This window comes from Ischnura elegans, chromosome 3 (assembly GCF_921293095.1).
Source record: "Ischnura elegans chromosome 3, ioIscEleg1.1, whole genome shotgun sequence".
Lineage (NCBI taxonomy): Eukaryota > Metazoa > Arthropoda > Insecta > Odonata > Coenagrionidae > Ischnura > Ischnura elegans.
In genome coordinates, this window is record NC_060248.1 from 111,126,260 (window position 1) to 111,153,865 (window position 27,606).

At 34.5% G+C, this 27,606-nt stretch overlaps 2 protein-coding genes across 4 annotated transcripts in view; both read left to right on the forward strand.

The window, feature by feature from the left end:
- The window catches only part of LOC124156358, a 65,398-nt gene extending 38,447 nt beyond the window's left edge, over positions 1–26,951 (forward strand). For 2 of the 3 annotated variants that reach the window (XM_046530876.1, XM_046530877.1), the window contains exons 6-13: positions 8,196–8,336; positions 9,355–9,517; positions 13,962–14,058; positions 14,916–14,969; positions 16,835–17,027; positions 20,634–20,779; positions 23,936–24,118; positions 26,737–26,951. In XM_046530876.1, coding sequence (XP_046386832.1) covers positions 8,196–8,336; positions 9,355–9,517; positions 13,962–14,058; positions 14,916–14,969; positions 16,835–17,027; positions 20,634–20,779; positions 23,936–24,118; positions 26,737–26,787 — 1,028 coding nt within the window. In that variant the 3' untranslated portion in view covers positions 26,788–26,951. The remainder of the gene's footprint in view (positions 1–8,195; positions 8,337–9,354; positions 9,518–13,961; positions 14,059–14,915; positions 14,970–16,834; positions 17,028–20,633; positions 20,780–23,935; positions 24,119–26,736) is intronic. The other variant, XM_046530878.1, reaches the window with a different exon arrangement.
- Positions 26,952–27,225: 274 nt separating this feature from the next.
- LOC124156359 (sex-lethal homolog) overlaps positions 27,226–27,606 on the forward strand; it is a 36,540-nt gene continuing 36,159 nt past the window's right edge. The window contains exon 1 of the mRNA XM_046530880.1: positions 27,226–27,319. Coding sequence (XP_046386836.1) covers positions 27,312–27,319 — 8 coding nt within the window. The 5' untranslated portion in view covers positions 27,226–27,311. The remainder of the gene's footprint in view (positions 27,320–27,606) is intronic.

Here is a 27,606-nt window from a genome sequence, read left to right on the forward strand (position 1 = left end):
ATTCCCTCTTGACTCTATTATTTGCCCCTTTATAAATGTCTTCCATTTTCTTCTTATTAGGAAAGACCGTAGTACGAGCCGAAAACCTTAAAACGATGTGTTTATTTTTTGTGCTTTTTTTCACCTACTGCTTTGTGTGATCTTGATATTCTGTTAGTGTGATGTCAATGCATACAACCATGGTCCTGACACAACCACGCACGAATTTGGTAAAATTTTGCATTATCTAACTGTTAACTGTTAAAAAATGAGTTTCTGTGATGTACTTGTTAAGATTGGTCAATATTTTCATGGTAAAAGAAGGGGTGGATACAGCAGGACAGTTATTATGAAGAGAATGACATTCATATAGTTGATTGATAGCAATAAGGTATTGGTAGCAGCATAGGCGGATCCAGGGGGCACGTGCCCCCCCAGGCCCTTAAAAATATGCTAGATTTTTAATACGGTCCCATTATCATTTCGTTCGTTTTGTATAACAAGGTATCCTTGTGCCCCCCCCTGAACAAAATCCTGGATACGGCCTTGCTTGTGCCCCTCCCAGAAAGAAATCCTGGATCCGCCCCTGGGTAGCAGTAAGATTTGGGGCTTAGGGGTTCAATTATTTAAAAAATCATTATGTGACAGTGAAATCTGTACATTACACGCATTAGTAACTGAAATCTGAGTGGATTTACTGTGTCTCAGATTTTTTTAATTTTAAATAATCTGTTACCATAATTTTATTCACTATTTTCTTTTTTCTTGAAAATGCAATCAAAGCAGTGATGAAGGAAATAGAATGCCCCAAACTGTTAGAGCTCAATCAAATTACCATTGGCTAACTTCATCTATAAATATGTTTGATTGTAATCATTTGTAATTGTTTAATTTATAATGAACTGAAATTGCACATTCATTTTTTGGAAATCTTAGTGATGAAAGTAGAGATGACCTAGTAAAATTGAGTTTTCCATGGCTTTTGGCATTGTAGCGGGGTAGTGACCCCTTGTGCGAACTCCTTGGGTTCACAGCTGGGTAAAAGGGTTGTATTTTTTATTTTAAACTCCAAGTAAAGTACTGTTTAATATGCTTCAAATTGAAAAATAGATGTCATTTTCTAATTTCAGCTCTATAGATACAAACTTCATGTCCATTTATGTAAATTGTCCATTTGTATTTATGTGTATTTTTATTATTGGTGGTTAATGTGAAATTTTGTCAGCAACATACTTTATTCTAAAGAGCCCTGTTAACAGTTGTCTGCATGGTCTCTTGGCTTTACTTATCCATGTAAAAATGTGTATTACAACTGCATTGCAAATTTTTTCTTTGCTAAAAAAAGTCATGCATGATGTGTCATTACTTAGGAATCATGATAAAAATAAAATGTGGACATCTTGAATCCCTAATTTCTCTGGTGATAGCAAATTAATGATGTAATGGAAGTGAAAATACAATAGCTAAATGAAGTCACTATTGCCTCAGACGGCTCGAAGGTGTGTCAATGTAAAATAGTTTTTATTGAATTAGGTATCTGCATTGTATACAGTTGTCATCACTTTGATTTTTAACGGGGAAGAATGGAAGTAAAATTTTTGTAAAATTATTGCACAAAGTTGGTTACAAATATTTGTTTCAGATAACACAGATGAGAGCTCTGATAAATGATATTTTGTATTCTGTCATGAATTATTCTATGTATTTAGTTTTATGATACTCTGTTTTATAATTTGGGATTTTGGTCGTTTTATTGTATCCGGCATAATCAACTCATTTTACAAGTGCTGTACATATTGTATATCTTATGCTTTTTATGTGAGGGTTGTTGTGTATTCTCCTGCTAATGATGGTTGGTTGAATTAGGGATCTTAATAGTGTGCCCTATACGTTGAACAAATGACTTTTTGTGGGCTTAAAAATATCAATACAAATTAGAATTGTCCAATATCTCTATCTGTGGAGATGGTAAGGCAATTCATTTGCATTTTTACAATTTTTGATCATGAGAATTTGTCGTATGCTATCACAAATTTTGTTTATGTTCTCCATAATATAGCGAGAAGGCTTTTGTATTAAATATATCCTTCTACCTGAGGCTGCACCCATAACAGAATTTAATTTGGAAAGGGGTATATGTAATAGGGAGGGCTCATTTGGAAGGACTCCTCGTAACAATGTACACACTCAGAAACTACAGGAGGATTGGAATGCTTTAACTTGTTGAAGGGGAATGACTTTGTCTTTGACTAGGTGTAATTTGAATGAGAAATTTATTGGGTGTTTTTGTAAACTGTTAAAATGGTACACAGAAACTAAGCACCTGAAGCATTCTGCTTCACAAAGAGGTCACTAAATGAATCAGCAGAAAATTTACATCCTTCTTTCTGAAGCTTCAATTCAAAGCTTCATTTTCAATGAGGAAATATGAAGAGGTGGAGAATGTTTACTGAGGTAATCATCAATTTTTCCTGATAAATATGTATCTGTTTTTTAGTCTATGTGATTTGGCATTTAATGCAAAGGCATGACTAGGTTAAACATTTTAGAGGTATATCTTATAAATGGTAATGATATTTTTTGTGGTCACAATAAATTTAAGACTAAGTCAAGAAAAACCATAATTACCCATAATCAAATATTTCCATCCAGTTCCATGTTTGTTCAAGTTCCATGTTCCAGTACCACAATTGATCAGTAATTGATCATATCAGTTCCACTAAGGATTTGGAACTGGAGTTTCTCATCTGGAACTTTTAGGTAAAATAACAAACAGGGAATTTTGCAATGACATACTGTTAGCAAAAGTTTTTTCAATTTTAATCTTAATTGTATCAAAGTAAATATGTGTGCTAAAACATGAAACAGGCAATTACCCAGAAGCTCTAAATGTTCAAAATTCAATACCAGTTCCATACATTCTAAACCAGTTCCCTGCTGGCCTGGTATTATTTGTATCATGCCTATTGGTTCCCTACTGTTTTCATGGAAATGACATGTATAATTTCCATTAATATAGTTGGTCTGTCTGTTGGCTGAAGGTCCTGTTTCTTATCTGAAATTTGTTTATGGTGGGTTCATGGTCTAGAAAAATAATAAAACTAGGTTGAAATTTTTTCACATTGTAAGTGAATTATTATTTGGATTACATAGTTTGTGGTCAAATAACAATTTTTTAATAATCATCAGTTTGTTATAAATTTTTGTAAGCTTAAATGTTTGACCTTTCAAGGACTTTGCTTTGGGTAATCTTTAGCTTTTGAGTCTGAAAAGAGGTAATTGCTACTTTGTTATTCATATTTACTTTGTGGTGTGCAAATAGAAAGAGAATATATATAATTTTCATGGAGTGGTTTAGTACTTCAGATGTGAAATTAGGTTGTACATATGTCTGTAATTGTACGTTGTACTTCTTGTTCTAGAGTGTTTATGTGTTAGTCTCATGGTGGTACATATTTCTCATTTCATAATCATAATATTACCGGAAAAAATTTTGTGCCCACTTATATATGGTTTTTTTCTGGTGCTGATTGAAATTCATAAGTTTTAGAATTTTCTTATGTTGAAGGAGGTATCTAAAGAAATGGAGTTACATGTGTATGATGAGGTGCCTGCTGGAGTGGGAAAATTCCCGAGCAGTGGCATTATGTTCAGGTCCTTGACCTGTTCCACTCGGCTCTTTTTGTCTCTCATATTCACATGTCATTTCCATATCCTCTGCTTGTAGTCCCCTTCTTCTTTTCACTCCTTAGGTTTTACTCCTTGACATTATCTCTTTCCCTGCCTTATCTCCTTATCTGCTTTCCCTTGCACTCACAGCCATCTGGCCTCCCTTGTGTAATGGCAATGTTCCTTGTACAGAATTTGTTTTAGCGCTAGGAATTTTCATCCCTTTAAAGCCTTTCTAACGTTCATTATGTAACTATATTGTTTAATTCCACTACGGTTAATACATCAATTTCAACAGTTTTATGGCAAATTATGTTGTCTCGCATAACTTCAAATTCTGATCAGTGTGCTGTCTTGTGGTATCTTACAGTGTGGCTAATTCCTTTGATTAGAACGTGTTGAATTTTAGCACAATTCAGATTGTTCTGTATACAATTATTTTTTATTTAATTTTGTTTTAGGATCATAATTTAGTGAAAAGTCTCTTGGAAATTAAAAATAATGTTGCCAGAAGTTACGCAAACATCCTCTGTGATGGCTTCACATTACTCATTTGCCATTACTTCATTCCAGTAGCTATGTAATTATAAATAAATGGTCATGAAATTAAAATGAAATTGATAGAAATAAACATATCTACATAAGATAATAGTTCGATGAAATACCCTTTGGCTTCTTAGAATGTTTGATTCTGAATGATTGAATTTTCTGAGATCATATTTTTTGTAGGTATGTTACTAAGTTTTATTTCTTTGAGTAGTTTTCTGAGAAACTTTCAGCCCTCTTTGAGTTCTTGGTGACCTGAATGGCAGCTGTTGATTACTTTCAGGCCTGGCAGGCTCAGTTTTCTTTTCAATGGAAGAACTTACATTAGGTCGAACTAATAAATTGCCTTAATGAATGAAAGTTTGTATCTCAATGCTACTGATCATGTTGCTCTCACTTTCACATTCAGTATTATTATTTCTAAAAGAATTTTTGGTGTGCAATACGTAGCTGAAATTAATTTTGGTGGTTTAATTGTGTTGCTTGTTTGAAAAAACAACCCAGTGTAAATTATGAACCGGAGTAATTCAAGACACCTGCTTACTTGTACTTATTTTTTGGTGAAAGAATATTTGTAATTATGATTTACACTCCTATATAGGTAGTTCTTCTATCATCATAATCTTTTTCAAGTTTAGGAGATAGATATTGGAAGTCAAATTTTTGTATGCCCGGTTAATTTTTGCACTATTTCTGTGCATCAAGTTTCCCCTCTCTGCCGTCTTTTTTTTTTATCAAATGTTCCCTGTCCACCTCCTTTTCTCATGAAAGCGTCAAGCTCGCAGCTGCATATGGTTAGGCCTATCTCTCGCCACTTCCTCTAGTGTGGTAAAGACGGCGAGAAGTGATTGCGGGGAAAGAGGGTGGGGGGGGGGGAGTGTGAAAGGGAGGGAACGAGGAAGGCGTGAGACAACGGGACAGTTTGGGGAGGCCCTTTTGGGATGGGGTGAAGTGGAAGGGGTGATGCCTCTCCGACAATATAAGCTGCCCTCGGCCCCTTGAGCATTCAGTTTCAGTTCAGCATTCAGTCAGTAGGAGTGGTGAAGAGAGCTGTAGGAGCAGTAGGGAATGCCCAGTGAAACATAGTTCTGTGAGCGGCTCATTTGGTTTTCGTTCAACGAGTGCTTGTCATTTTTTAAAGACATTTTTAGTTTATTACGAGGATCCCTCAGAGCCTCTTGTAATTGTTAACTTCAGTGTGTCAATGTTAGGTTTTTTCAGAAAGCGAATTCAGTTAGTTCAATCTCATTATTTAACGTTCAGTTGTTGAACTTGCGAGTTTGTAATTTAGGACTTGGTATCATTTCATTACTGAAGTAGGTTCTAATAGCTCACTTTTTTAATTCTGATCGATTCATTTAGTGTTCTTGTTATTTTTGATATGTGCTAGAGATAGGTGTGGAAAACTTTCTTAAATGTGGTGCTTCTTGGTGTGTGTGCAAGGATTTTATCCCTCTATTTAAGACCTTTATTCAGGCACTACAGTACGGCTCATCGCCGGGCATCTTGCGTGCTTTTGACATGGCAAGCTGCCTAGTGAAGGGCAATGCCGTGGTGCCTCACTGCATCAAACAGAGGATATGTGAAAGAGACACTTAGGGCTGGACTATTGTGAAATAATTTTGCCCAATAGTGATTTTGTGGTATTTTGTGCTTGTATAAATTTTATTATTTCAAATGTTTAGTACTTTTCAGAATCATATAGCCAGTTTTGTAAGCCTAATGTAGTGAATTATTTTTACCTCTTCTTTCGCCATTGAAGTGTGTGGAATTTTATATGTTTTGAAATTGATTACTGACCTTTAATTGTGTTTCTTTTAATATTTTTCAAGTTCATTTTCATTTTCAGTGATTTTTATGTGTGATTTCAAGTGAATTTTTGATCAAAACTCCCTCAGTATTTGCCACTCTCTGTATTTTGATCTATTTTTTGTTTTCTTTTGTACTTCTTATGAATAAATAAATGGAATTTTTAACTTTATATTACATGTCCTTTTTATTCTCAGATATGTGATTTAAGTTAATATAAGCTATTTTAGAAAAAGTGTATCAGTAGAGTAAAAGAACTTTATGCGTCTGGTGAACGGTAGTGTTTTGTAACTCTCCAAAAGTATTAGTTTTTGTATGATAATTCTCAATCATAATGGTTTATGGTAAATTATCTGAAGTTTATACTGTGTTACTTCATTCTTAATCCATTCTTTATGTATTCATGGGGAAGTGTGGTGGCTTACTAGGTAGGGTGCTTGGCTGCTGAGGAAATGGTCCCAGGTTCAAATCCTGAGCTTTCAGTGCCCCAAATCAAAAGTCCTCTAAGTCCTGGGGAAAAAAAACAGGCCCTGATTATTTTAGACTTCACGTGTCTATTACTTTGTCTGGGGGATGAGATTTACCCTCACCTATACAAGCCACCCTTCAGGTTGAATCAGTTAGTGTATGGTTTTTCATGAGAAACAACTTTATCAGAAGTTTGAATGATTTTCTTTTAACTTCAGATTTATAAATATTTCAACCTAGTTCAAAATATATTCTAGCAATGGAATTCTGGTATTATTTGAATCTTGAATCAAGTTTTGAATTGCCTTTAGTGTGTGAAGTATATGCTTAGGTTTTGACTTACTTAGCAATGACATATCAAGTTCAGTAATTGTTAACATTAGGTAACTTGTTTGTTATGGACTTATAATATTTTGTAGGCAGTTTCCTATCAATTTAGGTAATAATTAACATCATGTATCACTTATTTTACTTTTAGCAAATATAATTTCTCTAAATGTTGAGTCTATATCTTTTTTACTTTTTTCAATTTCCTTCCATATTCGTAACAGTTGCTTGTTAAAATTTTGGAAAGACTCATGTATTTTATTGGCCACCTCAGATCCAATTTCAAATCCTACTTTTTGCACTTAGAGTTCAGAAGTTTCTATGGGAATTAATATCAGATGGTGAAAAATTTAATTAGTGTGTAAGTATACATTTACCTATCATGCAACATGTGTGTCACTAACCCTTGCGAGGACACACCCATTATGGGCTTGTGTGCATCATTTGCACTCAGTATGTGAAGGTTTATACATAGGAGAAATAAAGGAATGTAGGGAACCACCCCTAAGCATGTATGTATGTGATTCAGAGTATCTGAATTTAATTTTCTCCCTTATAATTATATGATTACTTGGGGGGTTGAACTTATTCTCTCTTAATAGAGTTGAAGGATTTCAATAATTATTCTGTTTAGCCATTTACTATGACCAAATAACTGACATATGTACTCATGTTTATGATTCTTTTAACTTGTGTGTACAACTTATCCAAATTAAATTTTTCAGGTCTCTTCAGTGCTTATGCATTTACTTTAAGTTCTGTTTACCTTATACTTGTGGAAGATTTTTTTGCAATTTTGTGGACGTGTTGTCTGTTCTTGGTGGCCGGGTATTGATTTTTTGCATGTGAACCCATTATATTAACCTGCTAGTATTAACTGTTATCTCTCAAGCCAGTGAGTATCAGTAACATTTAAATGTCTAATATATTTGATCCATGAAGAGTTGCATGTTATCTCTTTCTTAGGCTTCTATTGAACACCTATAATTTAACAATATCCTGTGGTGTTATCCAGAGAATTCATTGTATGCATGCAAGTAATTGAATTTCTTAGAAAGTATTCCTCAGCTTGGGAAAAATGGCAAAAACATTGATATTATTCCTGTGGATGTGTTAAAAGTATGTGCATGTAATGGAATGGCTTATGTGAAAAATTTGATTACATATTTGCTAGTTTGTTCAATACATGTATATGTTTTCTTGTAATATAACTAAAGTTTTTTAAACATTTTTCTGTGAAATTTTCAGTAATTGAGTCAAAACCTAAGGGATTATTTGTACCATGTGTCTTTATTTAAGAAAACCTGGGGTTTTTGATTTTATTCATTATAAGGTAATCATAAATGAATTTAGGAAAGAATTTATAAAAGCTCACAGTATTTAAATTGTATTTGCAGGTGTTGTTGACTTCTTAACTACTGAAATATCCACCTCCAAGCAGAAGAAATTTAGCCTTGTCTCATTTGTAGACACTCCTGGGTTGGTAGATGGAGATTTAAGTTACCCGTTTGATGTTCAAGGAGCTCTACAATGGCTTGGTTAGTATGCTTGTGCTTAACTGAATGAGTTATCCTAAAGAAACAAATTTCCCAGGATTAGTTTGGTAGCATATTAAAAGGTATTCAAGGATTAAAAAATCTAAACAGTTAAGTTCAATTAGTGCAAATATGCATATTAATTAATTTTGAGTTCAAAAATGTTGAATGGTGAACTATTATCAGTGAGCATACTGGCTTGTTAAAGGAGATGCTACTATTGGAAATGATCTTTGATGGTGTGGTAACTCAGAATCAATTGCATTTTACTCATTTTTTTTTATTCCCAACCTTTCGGAATCGCATAATGCTCTTTTAAGGCATAGTTTGCAATTACCTGGTTCCAATGTAAGCTAGGGAAAGTGCTTAAAGCACCAATATTCACAAAGAATACTTAAAGTAAGTAAGATTCTCTTGGCTTGGTTTTCTATACTTAAGGTTATACATGTAGAGCCTTGATGAAACCTGTAGTCTTTGGTGAGCTTTTATTCTTACAAAATCGATTTTTTATGGTTCAATAAAGTAAATTCTCTGCAGTGTGGAGGATGATCTAAAATTTATGAAGTTGAAGAGTGAGCAAATTAAGCTATGTCAATGAATTATTGAGTTAATTACTCATGTCATTCTAGTGCAAAGTGTCTTAATATTACATATAATAGCTATGAAATTACATTTCTTTGTCTTGCCAATCCACAAAAGCATGTGAAGCAGTTGTGGCTTAAGGTGATAGGAATGGAATAAGAATTACAAATTTTGCTTGGACATGTACCCTTACTTTAATATCTAAAGTCTCCTAAAACTATTGACATGATTCACTTATCAGATGCCAAGTTTTTTCAACACAATCAAAATACTGATTTCAGCATCATGTCAATTTTTGTATGGTAAGCAATTTTAACCTCAGTTTATGAAATGTAGCCAATACAATGCAATGCTATGCAAATGTAGCCAATGCAACTATGCAATTAAATAGGATTAAATTCATTTTTTTTCAAGCCAGTCAATTTTTTTATTCTTCTAGGAGCATTGGCTGATTTGGTTTTTGTGTTTTTTGATCCCATCGGCCAGGCTCTCTGTAAGAGAACATTGAATGTTGTGGAAGCCTTGAATGATAAGCATGCAGAAAAAATGCGCTTCTACCTGTCAAAAGCTGATGAAGCCGGTACTGAATCAGACCGCCAAAAGCAAGTACAACTTTGAGTATTTACCATATTGAATTATTGTTTTCACCTTTCATCTGAATGGAATTTTAGGTTTGCGAAATCTTATGGGATCTATTATGTCAATTTGATACCTCCATTGCATAAACGCTCAACAATCGCCCACTGAATCAAATTCGCTCATCTTGTACTATAAGGGCTATGTAGATGAGCGGATTTGATTCGGTGAGCAATTGTTGAGCGTAATGCAGTGGAGGTATCGAATTGGAAAATCGTACAATTGCAAGGTGTTTTTAAATGTTTGTTTGCAGAAGACCCAGTAGGTAAATATGTGCATTAAGCATTTGCTATATGTATATTCCCCAAAAATTCTACCAACTGATTGTACGAAAGGATTTTGCAGTGTGTACATCGTGATTCATATTCTAAGATATTGCCATGGTTTAATCATTGCATATGCAATTTCAATTACATTATTGATCTCTTTTCAATAGAAGTCATGCATTGAATTGTTGTTTTCACCTTTCATCTGAATGGAGTTGCAGGTTTGCAAAATCTTAGGGTGCCTATTACATATGTCAACAGGCAAATCATACTATTGGAAGGTGTTTTTAAATATTTGTTTGTGGAGTCTCAGTTAGTAAATATGGGCATTAAATATTTCCTGCAACATATGTATGTGCTCCCCAAAAATTCTTTTTAATCTCATTTTCTGTGACCTGAATTTTTTTTGGAATTTTGATTGCTTTTAACTCTAAAATTTAATGCTTTTTTGCAGATTTTAGCATTACAACTTTGATATCTGTAAAGTAGTGGAGATTTATAAGTGTTTAATCTGCAAAATTGGATGAGGAAATAACCCAATTATTTCTACTCCTTAGACCATTTACTCTTTTGCATTTTTTCTTTCATTCATTGAGAGTGAAGGGTATCAGAGGTCAATATTTTTTTCTTCAATTGGATTATGTTGAGATGGTTATGTTAGATGGGTTGGATATTGTTGGAGCAGTTTGCATTAATTAAAGTTTGTTGTATTAAGATGAATTTGGCATAAATAATGGGGTGAATTGGATACTGTTGGTTTAGGTTATCATAATTATATTAATCTGTACTTTTTAAAGAATTCTGGAGATAAATGCCTATAAAATATGTTATAAAGGCATAACTTTGCAGATCAGGTCAATGGTCGATGAGTTAACTCGGTGGAAATTCATCTCATAATAACATGAAAGACAACATAGTAATTTTTCTTCCTTTAAAAGACAACTCTTGAAAATGACATAAGGCATGTCAAAATAGGGTAGTTTCCTTCATCAAAGAAAACGAAAGGCATTGATTGCGATTCGTTACCCACCATTAGTGTATTCATAACATACAAATTATTTGGTTTTAGAAATACCGATTTAGACGAATGGCAATGGTCAATTTTATCCTCATTTGAAAAAGGCCAGATTGGCGCCCATGGGATGCTACTCCAGGTGACATCACAGGGACCTAGTGTCTATACGAGTAGATAGGAGTTTTGCATCGTCTGAGATTACCAATGCATGCATGAGGCACAGAGCTCAGGGAAACATCTCTTAATAATCGCCTATTAAAACTGCCTGTGGTCGGAAAGTTTCCTTCGTTTGATTAGGTATTAATAATCCTTATTTAAGCCAAACACTACCTGCTGGCAGGGTACTCTGCTACCTGCTAGCAGCCTGCATCGTAGCAGCGCTCACATTCTCTCCCCAAGGTCACCTCACTTTGCAGCAGCGGGAACCAGAATGACAACACACGGGCTTTTCCCAGCATTCATGCTTAGCTGTCACGTTTTCCTGCACTCGAAAATTTTCACTTTTCATTTGATGATGAAAAATTGATATCGTCATTTAAAAATCTACAAGCATGAAATTCGTACTCCAGGAGTAATAATCTTTCGATTTAGGCAATAAAAAAATAATAGGAAACCACCCTATTGGTTGACTTATAATTAACACAGCGTGGAAAATTAGTGTCATCTTTCTTAGTAATTTAACTATGCAGTAGTTATCCATCATCTAAAGTGCTGTCAGCAACTCAATAACAATGTGATTGCTCGTAAATATTTCCCAAATATAATTATCATATGTATTTTTTCTGACAAAATTAGTATCTTACAGCGTTAACTTTTGCATCAGCAAGCTTATAACTCTATCTGCAAGCAAATTTCTTACAGGCCAAACATATGTTCATTTGCACAACATCAGATGAGGGTGTGCAATATGTATATGTAGAATCAGTTGCAGCCCCTTTACTAGAATGTTAACTAAGTGTGAGAAAAAGCTATGATTTTCTATAAAAAATAGACTCAGGTTAAATTAATTTAAAATTATTTAATTGGGAGATTGTTTCAATCACAATGATAAAAGAAATCACAAACAATTTTGTAATTTCCTGCACTTTCATCGTATGCTGAGCAGTCCATAACACCTTGTTCGGTTGTCTCCACAAATATCAAGAGGAAGAAATGACGCCTCAGTAGCTTTCAACACATTCAATGCGGGCCCGATTTTCATGAACGTCATCAGAATCGGCCGATAAAATAAGAAAGAAAAATAGAGAGTGGTTTTCGCACCATAACTTCCATTCACATACTGGTATTTTCAAACAGCCCACATGGGCCGAAAGGGGGAAGCTTGCTGAAGGCCATGCACACAATCGGAATACTCGGAAATGGATATTAGTCACATACGGAGGCAAAGAAAGGCCCCCAGTCCAACCGGCAGAGCACGTCAATTGACATGCTCCGTATCTTGGCTGGGACGGGAACAGGTCAATTGATGTGCTCCGCACTGAATGTGTTAACTGGCTTAAGCACTCGACCGGAAATCAGGGGACCTGGATTCGTATCCTGGTCAATGCGAATGATTTTTAACTCTGAGGATTTTTTGCCCAATTTGTGCATTGCTGGTGACTCCCGTAAAAGTTATCAACGTGGCTAGTCTCGGTATTCTTAAAAACTAGATTAAATCTTCTCTAGGTGTTGGACACCAGCAACCAGTATCATTGATTATTCCCTGGGCTCAAACTCAACCGTGAAAACCTTGAAACTGTGAATATGCCATGAATTTTGTCTTACCATGAAAGAACCTGAAAGAAGCCGTGAATTTCGTCAGAAAGTCTTAAAATTCTCTCAAACTTGATTGTAGAAGTACGATTGATGGATCAAAGGAAAATCAATGTGTTGGTCATATTTCAAGGTCAGTCATGCGCAGATACTGTCCAAGCATGGATCTGCTCACGTATATTCAAAGAGCAATTATTGGTCCGTGTGCAATGTCAACACATTGACCTTAAGACTGTACCAAAGCTAGAAGTCTGGTAACCAAGGTGTTCATAACCCTGGCAAAAATTCAGACACTTCTTAACTTCCCTGCCACCCTGCTCCCTCCATTTTCCCACTCACAACCTTTAGCGGGAGCTGAATTTTGCTAACAATAGGTGACATCACAAGAGACATTTTAGACAACTTATTAGATACTTTCATTGCTGTATTTGCATTTACGGCATCTGTCATATTTATTAAATTTTTAATTATCATGCAGTGCAATTAATTTTATTGTTACGTCATCAACATTTCTGCCTAAAATGGCTCAGCAGACCGTGAATTTGACGATAGTTAGTCCGTGAAAACTTGGAGAAAACCGTGAATTTTATAACTTAGTTAGCGTGGGACCCCTATATTCCTCATCCATCCCCCTTTCCCACCACCCTGTGAACTTTTGCTTCCCCCTCCCCAACTGTGACATATATATATTCCGATACCCTAATAATAATTACATGTTTATTGGCCCTGTTGATTTTTGCACAAACATAAGGAAAGTCAAATACAAGTACTTAGCATTACAGAAATTAACAAGTTAAGTATGAAGCATATTTCAGTATATAATTGTTCCCGTACAAAAATATCACTTTGATAAAATGAAGAACATGGCTCTGCAAATAAACATGCTTTAATTACAATTATACTATTAATTGTAACAATAATTTTGTTAATTATGACAGTTGAGAAAAATGTTTCCCTTGCAAAGGCATTCATCTATTGCTGGTGTTCGACACTTTAAGAATTATAGTTATCTGTTGAAACCTAGTTTAGTGTCAGTTTGATTTAAGTGTGGATAATTGCAAATGTTATTGTGTGCTGTTCTTTCATCACTAAAATTTTCTTTGTGGGGATTCAAGTTTTCAAAATTTTCTGTCACTTATTTCTCCATTATTTCCCATAATTTTCCAGAGATGTCTTCTTTTTGAAAAGTTCTCTTCCATTTTATTTTTGTGGTTTCATATTTCAAAAATTTGAGTTGAATTAGCTCTTTTCAACCAAAACATGGTTGACCTATGTTACCTCTCACTCAAAATGGTTCTCCACAGTACTAGAATCCTTATGTACTATATTAATTTTGCGTTCTACTTGTGACAGTCCTTTTATTTGCACTTATTCTAGGGTGATGATGCAGATTGTACAGGAGCTGTGTAAAAGGCCAAGTCTAAATTGCACTGCATTTGACATGCCTGCCATCTACATCCCTGATATTTACAAGGTAAAACTCACATTATTTTGTGTTATTGTGGATTTCTTTGATATTCAGGGATGTAAAGCATCTATGTTTACGTAATTTCGTATTCAACTTCAATGAAATATGTACCATAATTAAGCTTCACTTCAGTGATGCCAATTTCAGTGCCATGGCATTTTCCAAAAATATACTTAGGGGCATTATGTTTACCCATTGAAAGAGCTCCAAAAAAAGAGCAAAACATTTTACAAATTAGAATGGCTGAAAACACGGCTACCTAGTGAAATAACTTGCTATGTAGTTTGCCCTAATTAACATTTAAAGAATCTGGAGGTTGAATTTGCAGAGAATATGTTTAGGGTCCATCTTATTGAAACTGCTCATTCAATAAACAGGAAAGTTTCATTCAGTTTGAGTAAATTGCAGAGAAGTTGACAAATATTTTTTTAAATCATCTCATACTTTTTGGGATTCAAGAATATGCTTCAGTGTGATTTATGGAAAAAAATTCTGGTATAATGTGGGGGTTATGTAGTTATAAATTTATTCTGAATACATTATTTGTGCAACTATTACTTTCATCATATTGGTGTTGCCTTGAAAGCAAGCCTTGATGGAACTCATATTATTGCTGTCTATGCTACCAAGAAATACTGTAATATCTTTAAGTTTCTCTTGGGCTGCCTAAATTTTTTTTAGTTCACATCAGACTAACTCAAAAGGCGTTGAAGTTTGTTCTAACCATTCTCTGGTTTTTGGTGTTAATTGCATTAATTTCTTGGTGTTAATTTCTCTTATTGATCTATTAAGTGTATTATGCATCATATTTTCTTCCTTTCTTCACTATCTGTGATCTGATGCCGACTTCTTTGAACACACAGAAGCCATCTGTCACACATAAGCAGACTGATGGAGATAATGATGATAACTATCAGGTGATGATAGATTACTGTCATTGTTGTGCTGTTGGCTCATATTAATTATTGGATTTCCATGCAGTTCAGAATACATATCTTCAAAATGTGTATGCATAATCATTTACCACCAACATTCTATAGTGTTAGTAACAATTTTTGAGTTTGTAAGAACTATTGCCAGGCTCTGAAACTGCCCTAACAGAATATTTCCATAGATGCTTAGGCACAGCCATTAGAAAATTTTGAAGATGGAACCGTCTTTGGTGCTGAAAAAAATAGAAAAAAAGTTATTTTATGTATTTCTTCATTTGCCGCAGTTAATTCATGTTTCATCCCTCTTTTCTGTGGCAGCAGTTTAAGTAAAAGGGTGGCTTAGTGATTGCGTGAAATGTGGGAGTGTGAATCCTATTGTTGCATTAGTACCATCAGTTTTGAACTGCTTCAAGGGTTTTGAGTTGAATTTAAGACAGTTACCGGGTTCATGTAGTAGAAGTTATTGGTATCGGTCAGAGTGAAAGGTGCTTGATTGTTGTCCAATTTTTTCAAAAATAATAATAACAATATTTTTGATATTGTGTGTCATCATCAAGATGCAGAATATAGATAGCATTCTCGTTGTATGTTTCCAACAAGAAGTGAGAAGAGGGAAGGGGGTTGGAAGAGAACAAATTCTCTGTCTTCGAAAATCAGTGGGGTAGATTCGGTTAAAGTTATGGAATTATTTGAATGAGAGGATGAAAGGAGTGGGATGAATTTAAAGGGCCATGCATGGTCACAGGTCCATAACATCAGCATGCTAGTAAGAGAAGGTTGGAAGGAGAGGTGAGGCATAGGGGAGCTTCATACTTTGATGTCAATGGGATATTTCAAACTGTACTCAAGTTTTCTAGGCTTCATAATCATTTGTTTCTGCTCTATTTTTTTGTTAAGTTTTTTAACAAGTCGTCCATCATTGCTCAGTGGATTTTCCTGTGGAATGGAAGCTCTAAGAGGCAAATGCTGATTCCTGATTATATTGTCATGCTTTCATTAGTATTTCAATTTTTTTTTATTTTGGCTAAAAAACTTGATGTTTTTTTGAATGGAAAAACTACAAAAATGACTCCAAATGATCGCGTCTCTTTAGGAGTTGGATTTCATTTCAGCCCATTAACTGTGCTAAGTTATTTACACTAAGGTTGTTGTATAGAAAACCTAAAAAAATGTCTATAAATTTCCTATGGAACATTGGCAGATGAAAATCCCTTTTTTCAGCTAGAGTCAATCAAAATTTTTTGTACTACAACTTTTGTACATGGTCATGCTAGGTGTTAAAAAGTAAAATAATTGATCAATGGAAATAATAATCTTTGACTTTGTATGATCTTTGTCATTCTTTTTGTTCATATTTCCATATGAGAATGGTCTTTAAAAGTGAGGAAAACCATGAAATGTCATCCTTGTACTCGTGGGCGTGCCCAGCGAGGGGCAGGAGGGAGCAGCTGCCCCCCCCCTCCCCCCCCGAGAAACAAAAATCGCTTATGTCTTTAAGAAAAATAATATTTTTTTCAAGCAAATAATTTTAAAAACTGATAAAGAGCTGTTAAATTGTCCTTAAAATGTTGATTTCATCCACCTTTTCCATTCTTAAATCTTACCTACAACTTGAACAACCATGGCTTGCTCCCCCTAGTTTTCATCCTGGGTACGCCCTTGTTTGTACTCTTACTTAAGTTACTTGTTTTTTTGTCATTGATTAGGATATATGTAGAATTAAATGTATGTGGTGCATTTTTAACTGTCATAAATAATGCTTGAACTGCATCAGTAACTTGTTAATATGATTTGTATGTACTGTGCACAAGGCTCATTTGGTTTCAGCTAAAATGATTCATGATTTACAGGACAAGCAAGCTGTGAAATGTGATAACCAAATTGGTGAGGTGATTAAGGATATAGAACAAACCATCAACCACACAATACAAAACACCCTAGATACATTAGAGAAGGACTGTGACCATATAACTGAGCTCCTAGACAAGCGGTTGATGGTGGACGATGCAGCTTTAAAAAAGAATCGAGAAGCCTTCAGCCGAGGTATATACATTGATAGTGATTGTATGCATGCATTTTTGTTTCATCTCTTAACTCTTGTGGTGCATATTTATTGAGTCTAGCAGATTCCAGGTATGTATTTATTCTAGTTTGTCCAAAATCAGAACAAAATTTTGATTGCAATATGGTTTATTTATGTGGGTGGTCCAGTAAGTAATGCACAATGCGTTTCCATGCTTAAATATACACATACTATTCTGTAAGGTGAAATAAGTTGAAAGTATAGTTTGAATTTTGTGTTCTTGTTTACATATTGTAGATGAGACTTTGCCTTCTTCCATCTTTGCCTTCCTCCATCAGTTAAGGGCTGCTATGGCAGCTTGAAGTTTTATAACTTTTAAAAACTCAGTACTTGATCTACCTATGACTTATGAGAATTCAGTTTCTTGAATTTTTAGGTGGTATTTCATCATCACTGTATGGTGGTCATTATCTGCCTGGGGGTAGCTTTTGCAGTCTTTCACCTAGTTGATAAAGCTCTCCTTCAGCTAGATATGGTATCTAATTGAAATTTTATCACATCTCCTGTAATTTTCTTCATTTAGTTTCTATGGTGATGATTTTTAAACAAAGTGTTAGCCACCACTAGATTGTATTCTATTCATAATCCCAGTTATCTTTCTCCTCCTTCATTTCATTATCCTTATCCATATTCTCAGTTTATTCTTCTATCTTGAACTTCTCCGTTTACAGAATTCCTATCTCCTAAAATTATATGATTCTCCTTCTCTCTTATCTGTTTGATAACTACTGTGATATGCTTATATATGTCTTCCACGTTTTTATCTTAATAGTCCAGAGGTAGTTGAGATCATAGAGGTAGTTGGCATGTAAACCTGTACCACTACAGTATCTACCAGTTTGGTCTCCATCTTAACCATGGTTATTGTTTCATTATTTTGGAGAAAGACCTTTATTGCAATTAGCACTCTTTCTGAGCATTAGCCCTACCCCCTCGTTGCCATTGTTGCCATGTACACATTCGGGGTGTATAATCCTATTGCTTCCTCTCCAAAAGTCTCCCTTCAGCCTCTTCAGTCTTTAGTTAGTTCAAAGTGACCTGGAATTCCACATTCCTACCCTGAAAATCTTATCAGCTTTGACCCTTTGGGTAGTCCAAATCCAGATGTACAAATGGGAGATTACATACCTCAGGAATATTTTATTTGAGAGAATGCCATCATGTCTTTAAAATAATGGGCGGAGTAGCTGCGAATCCTCAGGTTAATGATGTGGTAGTATCCCATTGTCTTCTAATCGCAGTACTACAGCCTTTAAAGTAAATGTTAGCACACCTGTAGTGATAGGAGTGTTGCTACACTGACCACTGTTGTCTCCACCTGCACTCACTCACATGAAGAAGAGCTGTGGTCCACTCCTCTGGGGGTTAGGAAGTACATATAATTGTTGGTAGTCCTCCATCTCCAAGTCGTGGGTTCTTAACTGTTTTCATTGCTATTGAAGTGGCTTATCTTACCCAAAGATAGATCACTACCCCTCAGAACTCCATCACTCTTTGTCCACAAAACAAGCGAACTCGCATACAGTGCAACCTCGATATAACGACACCCCACGGTGCACTAATAAACACTCGCTATAGCGAATTGTCGCTTTACCGGAGGTGGAGCAAATAATAGCTAATATACCTGTTGCGAACAGATATACAGGAACAGGAGTGGTGCGGCGACAGATAAACATCTATCCGATAAACATAAGCATAAATCCAGACGAAAGGCGATGTTTTTTTGCATCACTAAATTTTCTTACTCAAATAACGACTAACTATTCAAACAATTTATAAGCGCCGCACTGAATAAAAATGATGCAAAGCATTGTTTCGTCAATCATTATATTTATCGAACGACAGTTTACTACATAAATTTGAGACTGAGCACTCCATTAACTTCATTTCTAACAGATCGCTAGCAATTACAGAGGTTAAGGAGTCTTGATGAAAGTCTTCCGGCGGTGAAACCCTCGCTATGGCGAGAGCCAACACCGAAAGGGTCTCGTAAAAACGAATTTTTTAACACGCTTATTAAAGGGTCAATTGACGGTGCATCGGCTATCTCTCGTTATAGCGGGGGTGTCGCTATAGCCCGTACTCGCTTTAACGAGGTTCCACTGTATATATTGCCGCCAACCTCAATATGTAGAGGTCTACCCACCATCCGCAGCCCAGTGGATACCCTCGGTGACTTTAGGTTGCCCACAAAAATATCAATTATGTATTGTAAGGTAGCAGTTCTTGACTAGCATGCAGCTATATACAGCAAGTAGGAGTATGCTTGCACAATGTTGCAACATTATGGCACATCCTCAGCCTCTTATATTTCTGGTACAAATTGTAATAACTAAGACATATTTATTAATGGTTGATTTCTATCTGCAGACCAAAATAGTGCATATCTTAAGTGAAACATATCCAGATACAGATGAAGTATTATTTCTGGTTCTTTCAATTGCAGTGAAAGTGAAAATCTTGTTGCATTGGCATAAATATGGACTGGTGATCTTTGCTGAAATGTAATGGTTTGCATCACTTGGAAGGATAATAACTTATGGAAAAAAAGTTAGAGAGGATGATATGGAAGAATGATAAACTATAATGGGAAAATACTAACAGTTTTGTTGAAGAATTATGGCATGTATTGTGATCACAATATGTGCCATTACACGCTCTTTCTACTCAGCACATACATGATGACATAGTAAAAGTATTTTCTGTGCAAACCTAAACATAATTTCCTTTTACAACATAACACGGGAAGTGAGGACCTTCTGGATTCATTTTTGGCTAAACATAGAATTAAATTGTCTTCACATTTACTTGCGAGATGCATCATTAAGGAGAGCTCCGTTCATAACTCAAAGTCAAGGTATGATTTCAATTTCACCTTGACTCTCAAAAACATTATGTAGATGATAAATTGTACACAATCATTCATAAGTAGTATGTAATTGCTCATGACCCCCTAAGAATGATAACTTCGGTATTTAAGTAGAAAAGCTTCTTACAACAACACGGTAGCAGTACAATTCAAGCCATTTATTGTAGCATATGTGTACCCGCTGAGTACTAGTTGAAAGGGCTATTGTTTTCATTGTTAGAATCACCTTTTTTAAACCACTTTTTAAAGGGAGAGTTATAAATTGTTCTGATTCAAGATTTTCTTATTCAGAAACAAGTATGTATGTATGCTTCTAATTTTAACCAAAAGTCTTACTTAATTGAATTTAATTTTTCTGAAAGGAATTATGTTTTCAATTACCAATTAGTAATTTGATCATTTAAAGTTTAAAAAAAAATAATGTAGTCCATTATTAATGAAAATAAGTTAAAAAATGTAAGCTAAAATCAATTTGTGTCCAAATGATTAAATTTTTATGACTCCATCTGTAATAGTTTTTATCTTTAAACTTCGTTTTTTATCTTTATAACTTTTTTGTTTAGGTAATGTCATTCATCTACTTACATTTAGCTGTAATTGAAAAATTTAGTCTTGGTTTAATGTTTTCTAAATTTTGATGCCATAATAATTTTATGATTTGTTTTTTAAATGTTTTCTTTGTTCTCGTTCCAATTAGTCTTCATCCTGGGAATGGGAGCCGTTCTACTACCATGTATTTTTATTTTCAAGTATGTATTTATGAGACTGAATACCTCAACAAGTGTACTTGAAAGTATTTTTGGATTTAATGGCTTTGACCTAGGAGCAGGGAAAAGTCATAAGGTAAGTTCAAGTTATTATCAAGTTATATTGTAATATCATAGAAAATCGAGTTTAAAATTGAAGGGATCTTCGACATGATACAGTAAAGCCACAATAACACATTGTTAAAAGGAATTTTTGTAAATGCGAACTGTTTGTGTTGTCTCTTGGGATCGCTGTTAGCGAGGGTTTATAGTATTCATTTTTCCATGAACCTAAAAATGTTTATTTTGTTACTCGCTGAACTTTCTCTTTATATCCTCATTAATTTTATTCTACATGAAGAGTTAACTCTTAACTGCCAACTGTTAGGATGAGGTTTTTTAGTCTGAGTAGCATTCAGTGATGTAAGATGTGAGGCTGTTGCCAACAAAGTGGCAACTGGCCTCTTCATGATACGAAGGCTGACTTTGATCATATCTGAGGAATGCCTCAAGTTTTTATATTTTGCAAAAATTCATTCTTTCCTCACGTATGGTACATTTGGGGCAACTCATCCCAATCTAAGAGAAATTTCTCTCTGCAGAAACAAGCTGTTAAAGCAATCGCTGGTGTTTCTATCAGAGAACATGGCAAAGCCTTTTTTAAAACAATGAAAATCCTAACTCTACCCAGCATCTACATCCTTCAATACTCCTCCTTTGTTAAAGAAAACCCCACTATCTTCCCGCTTAACAACTCTTTCCATGCCCATGACACTCGGGCAAATGGCGATGTGCACCTCCAAAGATTCAACTCCAGCCTTACCAAAAATGGCCCACATTTCATGTGTGCCCATATCTATAACCATCTCCCTCCAAAATTGAAAAGCATCTCCACAGTTGGGAAATTCAAATCTGATTGTGAGTTAAAGAACTTTCTCATTGAGAATGCTTTTTATAGCATCTCTGAATATTTAAATGGTTAATTGTGTGCTGTAACTGTATATAATTATGTTTTTATTTTTATTATTAAAAAAAAATGTATGTATGTAATTGACAACTTTCCCATGTCTGCATGACCTAATGGTATAAAGAATTATTATTATTAAAGAGGGAGTTTATGCATACCATGTTGCTTCTGGATAATCATTGACTCTTGAATGCATTATCATGGCTGTAATAATGGAGGAATAATCCTATTATCTCTTTATCTATAAAATGTAGTTTTAATGGAATGTTTTTATCTAAATTATTACTATTTAGTGCATATTATTTTTTGGACTGTGGTTTTGATTAATTATAAACCCTTATAACCATCTTTGCCATTTGCACGAAGCACCATAGCACTACCTGTTGTATCATCCATATATTGCACTCTTCAGATGAATATATTTGGTTATTATATTTTCATGCTAGCACTTTCTTTTCCTCTGTCTTCTGTTTGAAAACTTACCTTTACACTTGAGAATGCGTAATACCTATTGAATGTAAGTCAAATTTGATGCAGGTTTTAAGTATGAATTATAAAAATCCATGATGAGTTAAAAAGTGGAAGCAGGTGTACTATAGGGCTTAACTTTCTGGGCATTTTGTAATTGTTTCATTACCATTAACATATGCATATCAATGGCTAAGTTCTAACAACAAGTACATATCTCAAATTCGGCCGGTTTGAGAGAGGTATCTTAAACTAAGTGTAATAACATTAAAAAAATAAAATACAAGCATAACACAACTCTTTGTTTGTAAATGGATGCTTCTTTTTCAGTTTTATGCACTTTTGGTTTTTAATTTCAGTGTACAAGTACAAAAAATAAATCGTTTCTTTGCTCACCTGAATAGTTGCTATTTTTGAGATACGTGTTGTTAGAACTTAGCCATTCATATGTTTAAGGCTTTCCAATAATTAATTGTACTTTTTATGTAAAAGCAGAGTGTATGGTTTGGAAATATTGCATTTCAAAATGCAAAGATATGGGTATATGCATTGAATTTTTAATTCAATAAAAGCAATTTTTTTAATTGTCCTGAAAATTTTATTCCTTAACTATAATTACCCAGCATTGGTAATTATAGTTTAGTACAATTTATATTTTATTAAATTATTTATTTATTATTATAATTACTTTACTTTATTACCTAGCTTTACTTGGCTTATTATTTTAGCTTTATGACCTAGCATTGGTAATTATAGTTAAGGTATTAGGTTTAGGTTATTGGTAATTACTGTTCTCCATAAAATTAGGCTTCTTTATAACACTGTATCTCAAGATGTTTTGAAAACTGTTTATTTTTCAAATTTTTGCACTAGAGCTCCTCATGGAATAGTCCATTGGGGATCCTCCTCTAGCCTACTCCAAAAAAATTTTTTAGTTAAAAAAAAGTTATTAGATGTATAATGGGTGTTTCACAAAGGACTTCGTGTAAACCACTAATGAGAGAACTAATACTGTTAACTATTGCATCTATGTATATATATTGTGTAGCAATTTTGGTGAAAGAAAATATTCATAAATTTAATACTAATGAAGAAATTCACCCCTATGGCACAAGAAATGCATACAATATTCATGTAACTTTTCACAAAAAGAAGATATCTTCAAATAATCCTATGGTTATGGGTAATAAAATCTATAACTTACTACCTGACAGTGTGAAGTGTACAAAATCGACAAAAGTATTTACAAAACTCTTAAAAGAGTATCTGATAATGAAATGTTATTATACTGTAAATGAATTCTTTAGTGATGATCACAAACATTGTTAAATTGAATCATTTTCTTTATGACCCATGTATACTAGTATCACAGCTGTGATGCTTTTGTACTTTGTATTTAAATAATTATGTTGTACTTTATATACTGACGAATCTGATACCTACATTTGTATGGTCTGCGGAGAATAAATTATTATTATTATTATTAGGAATTAGTTAAATGGGGTAATATGGTAAAAACTGAAATCTTTAAACCCCCTCATGTGAGAAGATAGTGCATTTGATGACATGATGATCTGATAATGCCATCATAGGGAATTAAATTGATATAATGTTTTCAAAGTTATTTTTGCATTTGACACTTTTTCGTAACATTTTGGGTGTGGGGAGCTCTTCATTTGTTAAAATGTTTTAGTAAAATATCTTTCAAACTGAAGAAATTTTACTTGAGGCATTGGTTCATATTTTTTGTGTTTCTGATGTCGAAATATGGTGCATCAGTTTTTAATCAATTTGTAATCAATATCTATTTCATTATAGGTGGGAAATCCTGAATCTGAAGAGAGTCCATTGACAGTGGGCCTCATTGTTATGGCAGTATCAGTTTTATTGGCGCTACTAGCAAAAATATCATTTTCTTCTGCACCTACTCTTAGTAGGTCACAACGAAAGTATTTCATTGAATTGAAGAATTATATGCAATCAGTAGTGAAGAAGAAAAAGGTAAATACTTTGAAAATTACCCTGAATTTTCTTTCATATATGTAATGACTACAAAGTTAAGTACAGAGGTTTATTTTTGTAATTTATGTGATTTAATTGCAATGGATCATTGGGAGTGAATTTTAATTGGGAATTCCACTGAAAATTGATGATTATGCGATAAAAGAATATCATCCATACTGGAAATTACATGAAAAGCAGTTTTTCTCTAACCTGTTTTTAAAATGCACTTTATTTTATTTTCCATTGAGTCAATGTAATCAAAATCTCTGAAAGGTTTTCTACGAAGAAGGGAAAAAGTGCCCATTTTTCATCACTTTCTGGATTATCATAACGTAGTATCCTTCTAAAACTGATACCAATTGTATATTACATCGACTTGATATCAATAACACTATTAGATCATACTTTTATAAATGTGGTACCAAAATTCTGTTTGTCAACCTCTGCTTTTGCAAGAGTGATTGCTTATTTTGTGCAGTAACTTATTTTCCGGGATTCAGGTAGAAATGGCAGCTTAGAGCGATGTAACTGAAGGATTAGTTACCCTGGCTAAGCTGTCACCTGCTTGCTAGCTGGTAGTGCTCAAGATAAGAATTGAAAACAATCCTAATTCAATGTAACTGTTTTTACTTTAAGCTCAATGAGATCACACTGAAAATGTTGAGACGAAGGTATCGATGAAACACAGAGGTTTCTCTGAGTACTCATTCTTAAGGATGCACGAAAATCGCAAATGCGATAAATGCGGTATAGATGCGATGTGCACAAATAAATGTGACGTAGATGCAATGACCGGACTTTTATGATATTTTTACGCAAATTTGCCTTTCCAATGGCAAAATTCGTACATTTTGTGCCGAGCGCAGTTTAAATGCTCCGCTGACAATCACCGCTTAAAGCATGTGAGCGACTAGGCAGCTACTAGTTGGCTGGGACTCTACGTGGCCGCGAACTACAAGTGGGCGCGGGAAAGCTACACCTTTGCCAATATATATGTCTTACTCCTTAATTTATTATTGTTCTACAGCAAAATTATTTAAAATATTGTATTTTGTCATATAACTGTGTTTCACTGCATTTTATCGTCATCTACCTCATTATGAAAATAAAAAAGTAGACGCTACAAAATGCGATAAACTGTTATTGAAAGTGCAACAAAATAAAAATGAAAGTGCGATTTTCACGTATCTCTACTCATTCTATTACACTATCCATCCTTAGGATTCTAGGCCCACTCCTCTCTTCCTGAAAATGCTCCTCACCTCTCACCACCCTTTTGCAGCCAGGTTCCATTTCTATGCTCTATATCCTCAAACAGCATCCACATCCTATCTTCTCATGAGATGTCTTTTAAAGTCTAAAACCATATGCTTGTTATTGGTGGGAAACAATCGTATTCACTGTTTTTTTCTCACAGCTCATTTTCAGATCAGGCATAGTTTTTAGTAGATGTCTCCCTTTTTGTATCTCTTCAGTCACATTCATTTTTTGTTTTGTGCGTTGAAGTGAAGGCAGTCCAAAATTTTTGGAGATATTTCATTAAATGTTTTTTCATACCGAATCTCGTCCCTGGTAGGAGGCACATATTTTCCCCCATAAATCACAGCAGGAAATGATCTATCTCTAGCTCAAAGTCCTTATTTGAATTTTATATACAGGAGTAGATATGGTTGATTATCCTGCCAAAAGATCATTCTAAAATATCCAAATCTTGGCCGTAAAAATGAAAAGAAAGCCCAAATTTTTTTCAACTTTGATGGTTAAAAGAGGCACGGATGTCTAGTGTATAGGTTGTGAATAAAATACAGAAAAATTACTCCAGTGGCTAACATAGGGTGTACCATATGGTTTAGCTGTGAAGAGAGATGGATTAGAATCAATCATCAAACAAACAGGATTTCTATGCAGAATGATATGGGTGGAGTGCAGAAACATAGTCTGGGATAATGTGCAATATTTCGTGTAGGGACTCCTGTACTTGCTAGCTAAACAGCAGTTTGTAGACGATTCATGGTGGTAACTTCTAGGTCAGCTTAGTTTGTGGTCTTAGGCCATTTTACATGGGCAGGTATTTGCACAATCTATACAAAGGTGCTGTCAAAATTGCATCATGTAAAGTAGTAAATTGCTAGAACACATGCAAGAATGTGTGGACGTGATATGGGAAAATAGCCCGTCAGAAGTGGATCTAGGATTATTTCCTGAGGGGCACAAGAGTGACAGGTCTCCTCATATTAGAGATTAAAAGCATATCACAACAATTACGATACAAAATATTATCTTTATTTTGATATAAAGGTTATTAATATTAAATTAAATGATTGAAGCTCCGGATATACAAAATAAAACAACATTAATGATAGCCGTATCTTGTCTATTTTTTAAGCATCTGGGGGAGCAGCTCTTGCCCCCTGCCCTAAATCTGCCTATGTTGCAGTTTCTAATTTCATTTGTGCAATTTCTCGACATGATGAAAAATTAATGCAGTTCTAACCTGTACAATTACGTGCCCCATGTAAAACGGCCCTAATAAATTCACAGACTTATGTATACTAGTAATAGTTTCCTTTGATTTCAACTGGTTGTTTACTGATCAATGAATCATTTTATTTCAGAATCAATTATATCAAGAGTACCTGGAGCAAAGTGCTGACCATGATCTCTAACCATCCAGAAGACTAGGTGAAGCAGCTTTGAGCAGTTTGGTGGTTTATTGACTGTTGAAATGTTGTAATTATGTACCCCGAAGTATTTTTTTCTAAATTGTGACAAATCATGGAATATGTGAAAGATTTTTATGTCAAGCTGCCACTAAATATTTTAACAATTCCATTATCTTATGATTATTTGAATAACCCTATACCTCTACAGAAAAGATGAATCCTAGAATCCAGCATGACAAGGTGCTATGCTCGATTTAACCCTCAATTAAAGGCAAGAGAAACCTGGGTTTAAATTGTTACGATCAAGCCCGGCATTATAACGATTACCGGTAAAATAATTAAATGTTGACGTAAATGAGGCTTAACGAATGAGATTCATTGTACTGGTATCCATGACTCCACAATTAAACGTGAAGAAATACTCGTATTAACGTGCTCATTGCGTGAACTTAGCTCACCGAGGGAGAGAACTCTTACTCTGAGGAGAGAATCACACAACCATCATCGAAGGCCGAAGCATACTCGAGATGATCTAGTACGTACGTTTCAGTTTTACTTAATGATAATTATTTCAGACGATTCCCCATAATTGAAATTTTCTTGCGGCCACATTAATCATGGCGATGCGACTGCAGTCGTTCCAAATTAAAATTTACGCGAACGTGGCGAAAATTCAAGAATACTTCCTTATGTACTACAGTAAGCAGTAATTGCAACCAAAGACTGAATTGAATTCAGTGCAATCATGTAATTCTCATACTGCGTACGAGGAAAATTTCACAACACTCATAAACTGAACGAGATATGTCGCGGTTTTCGCTT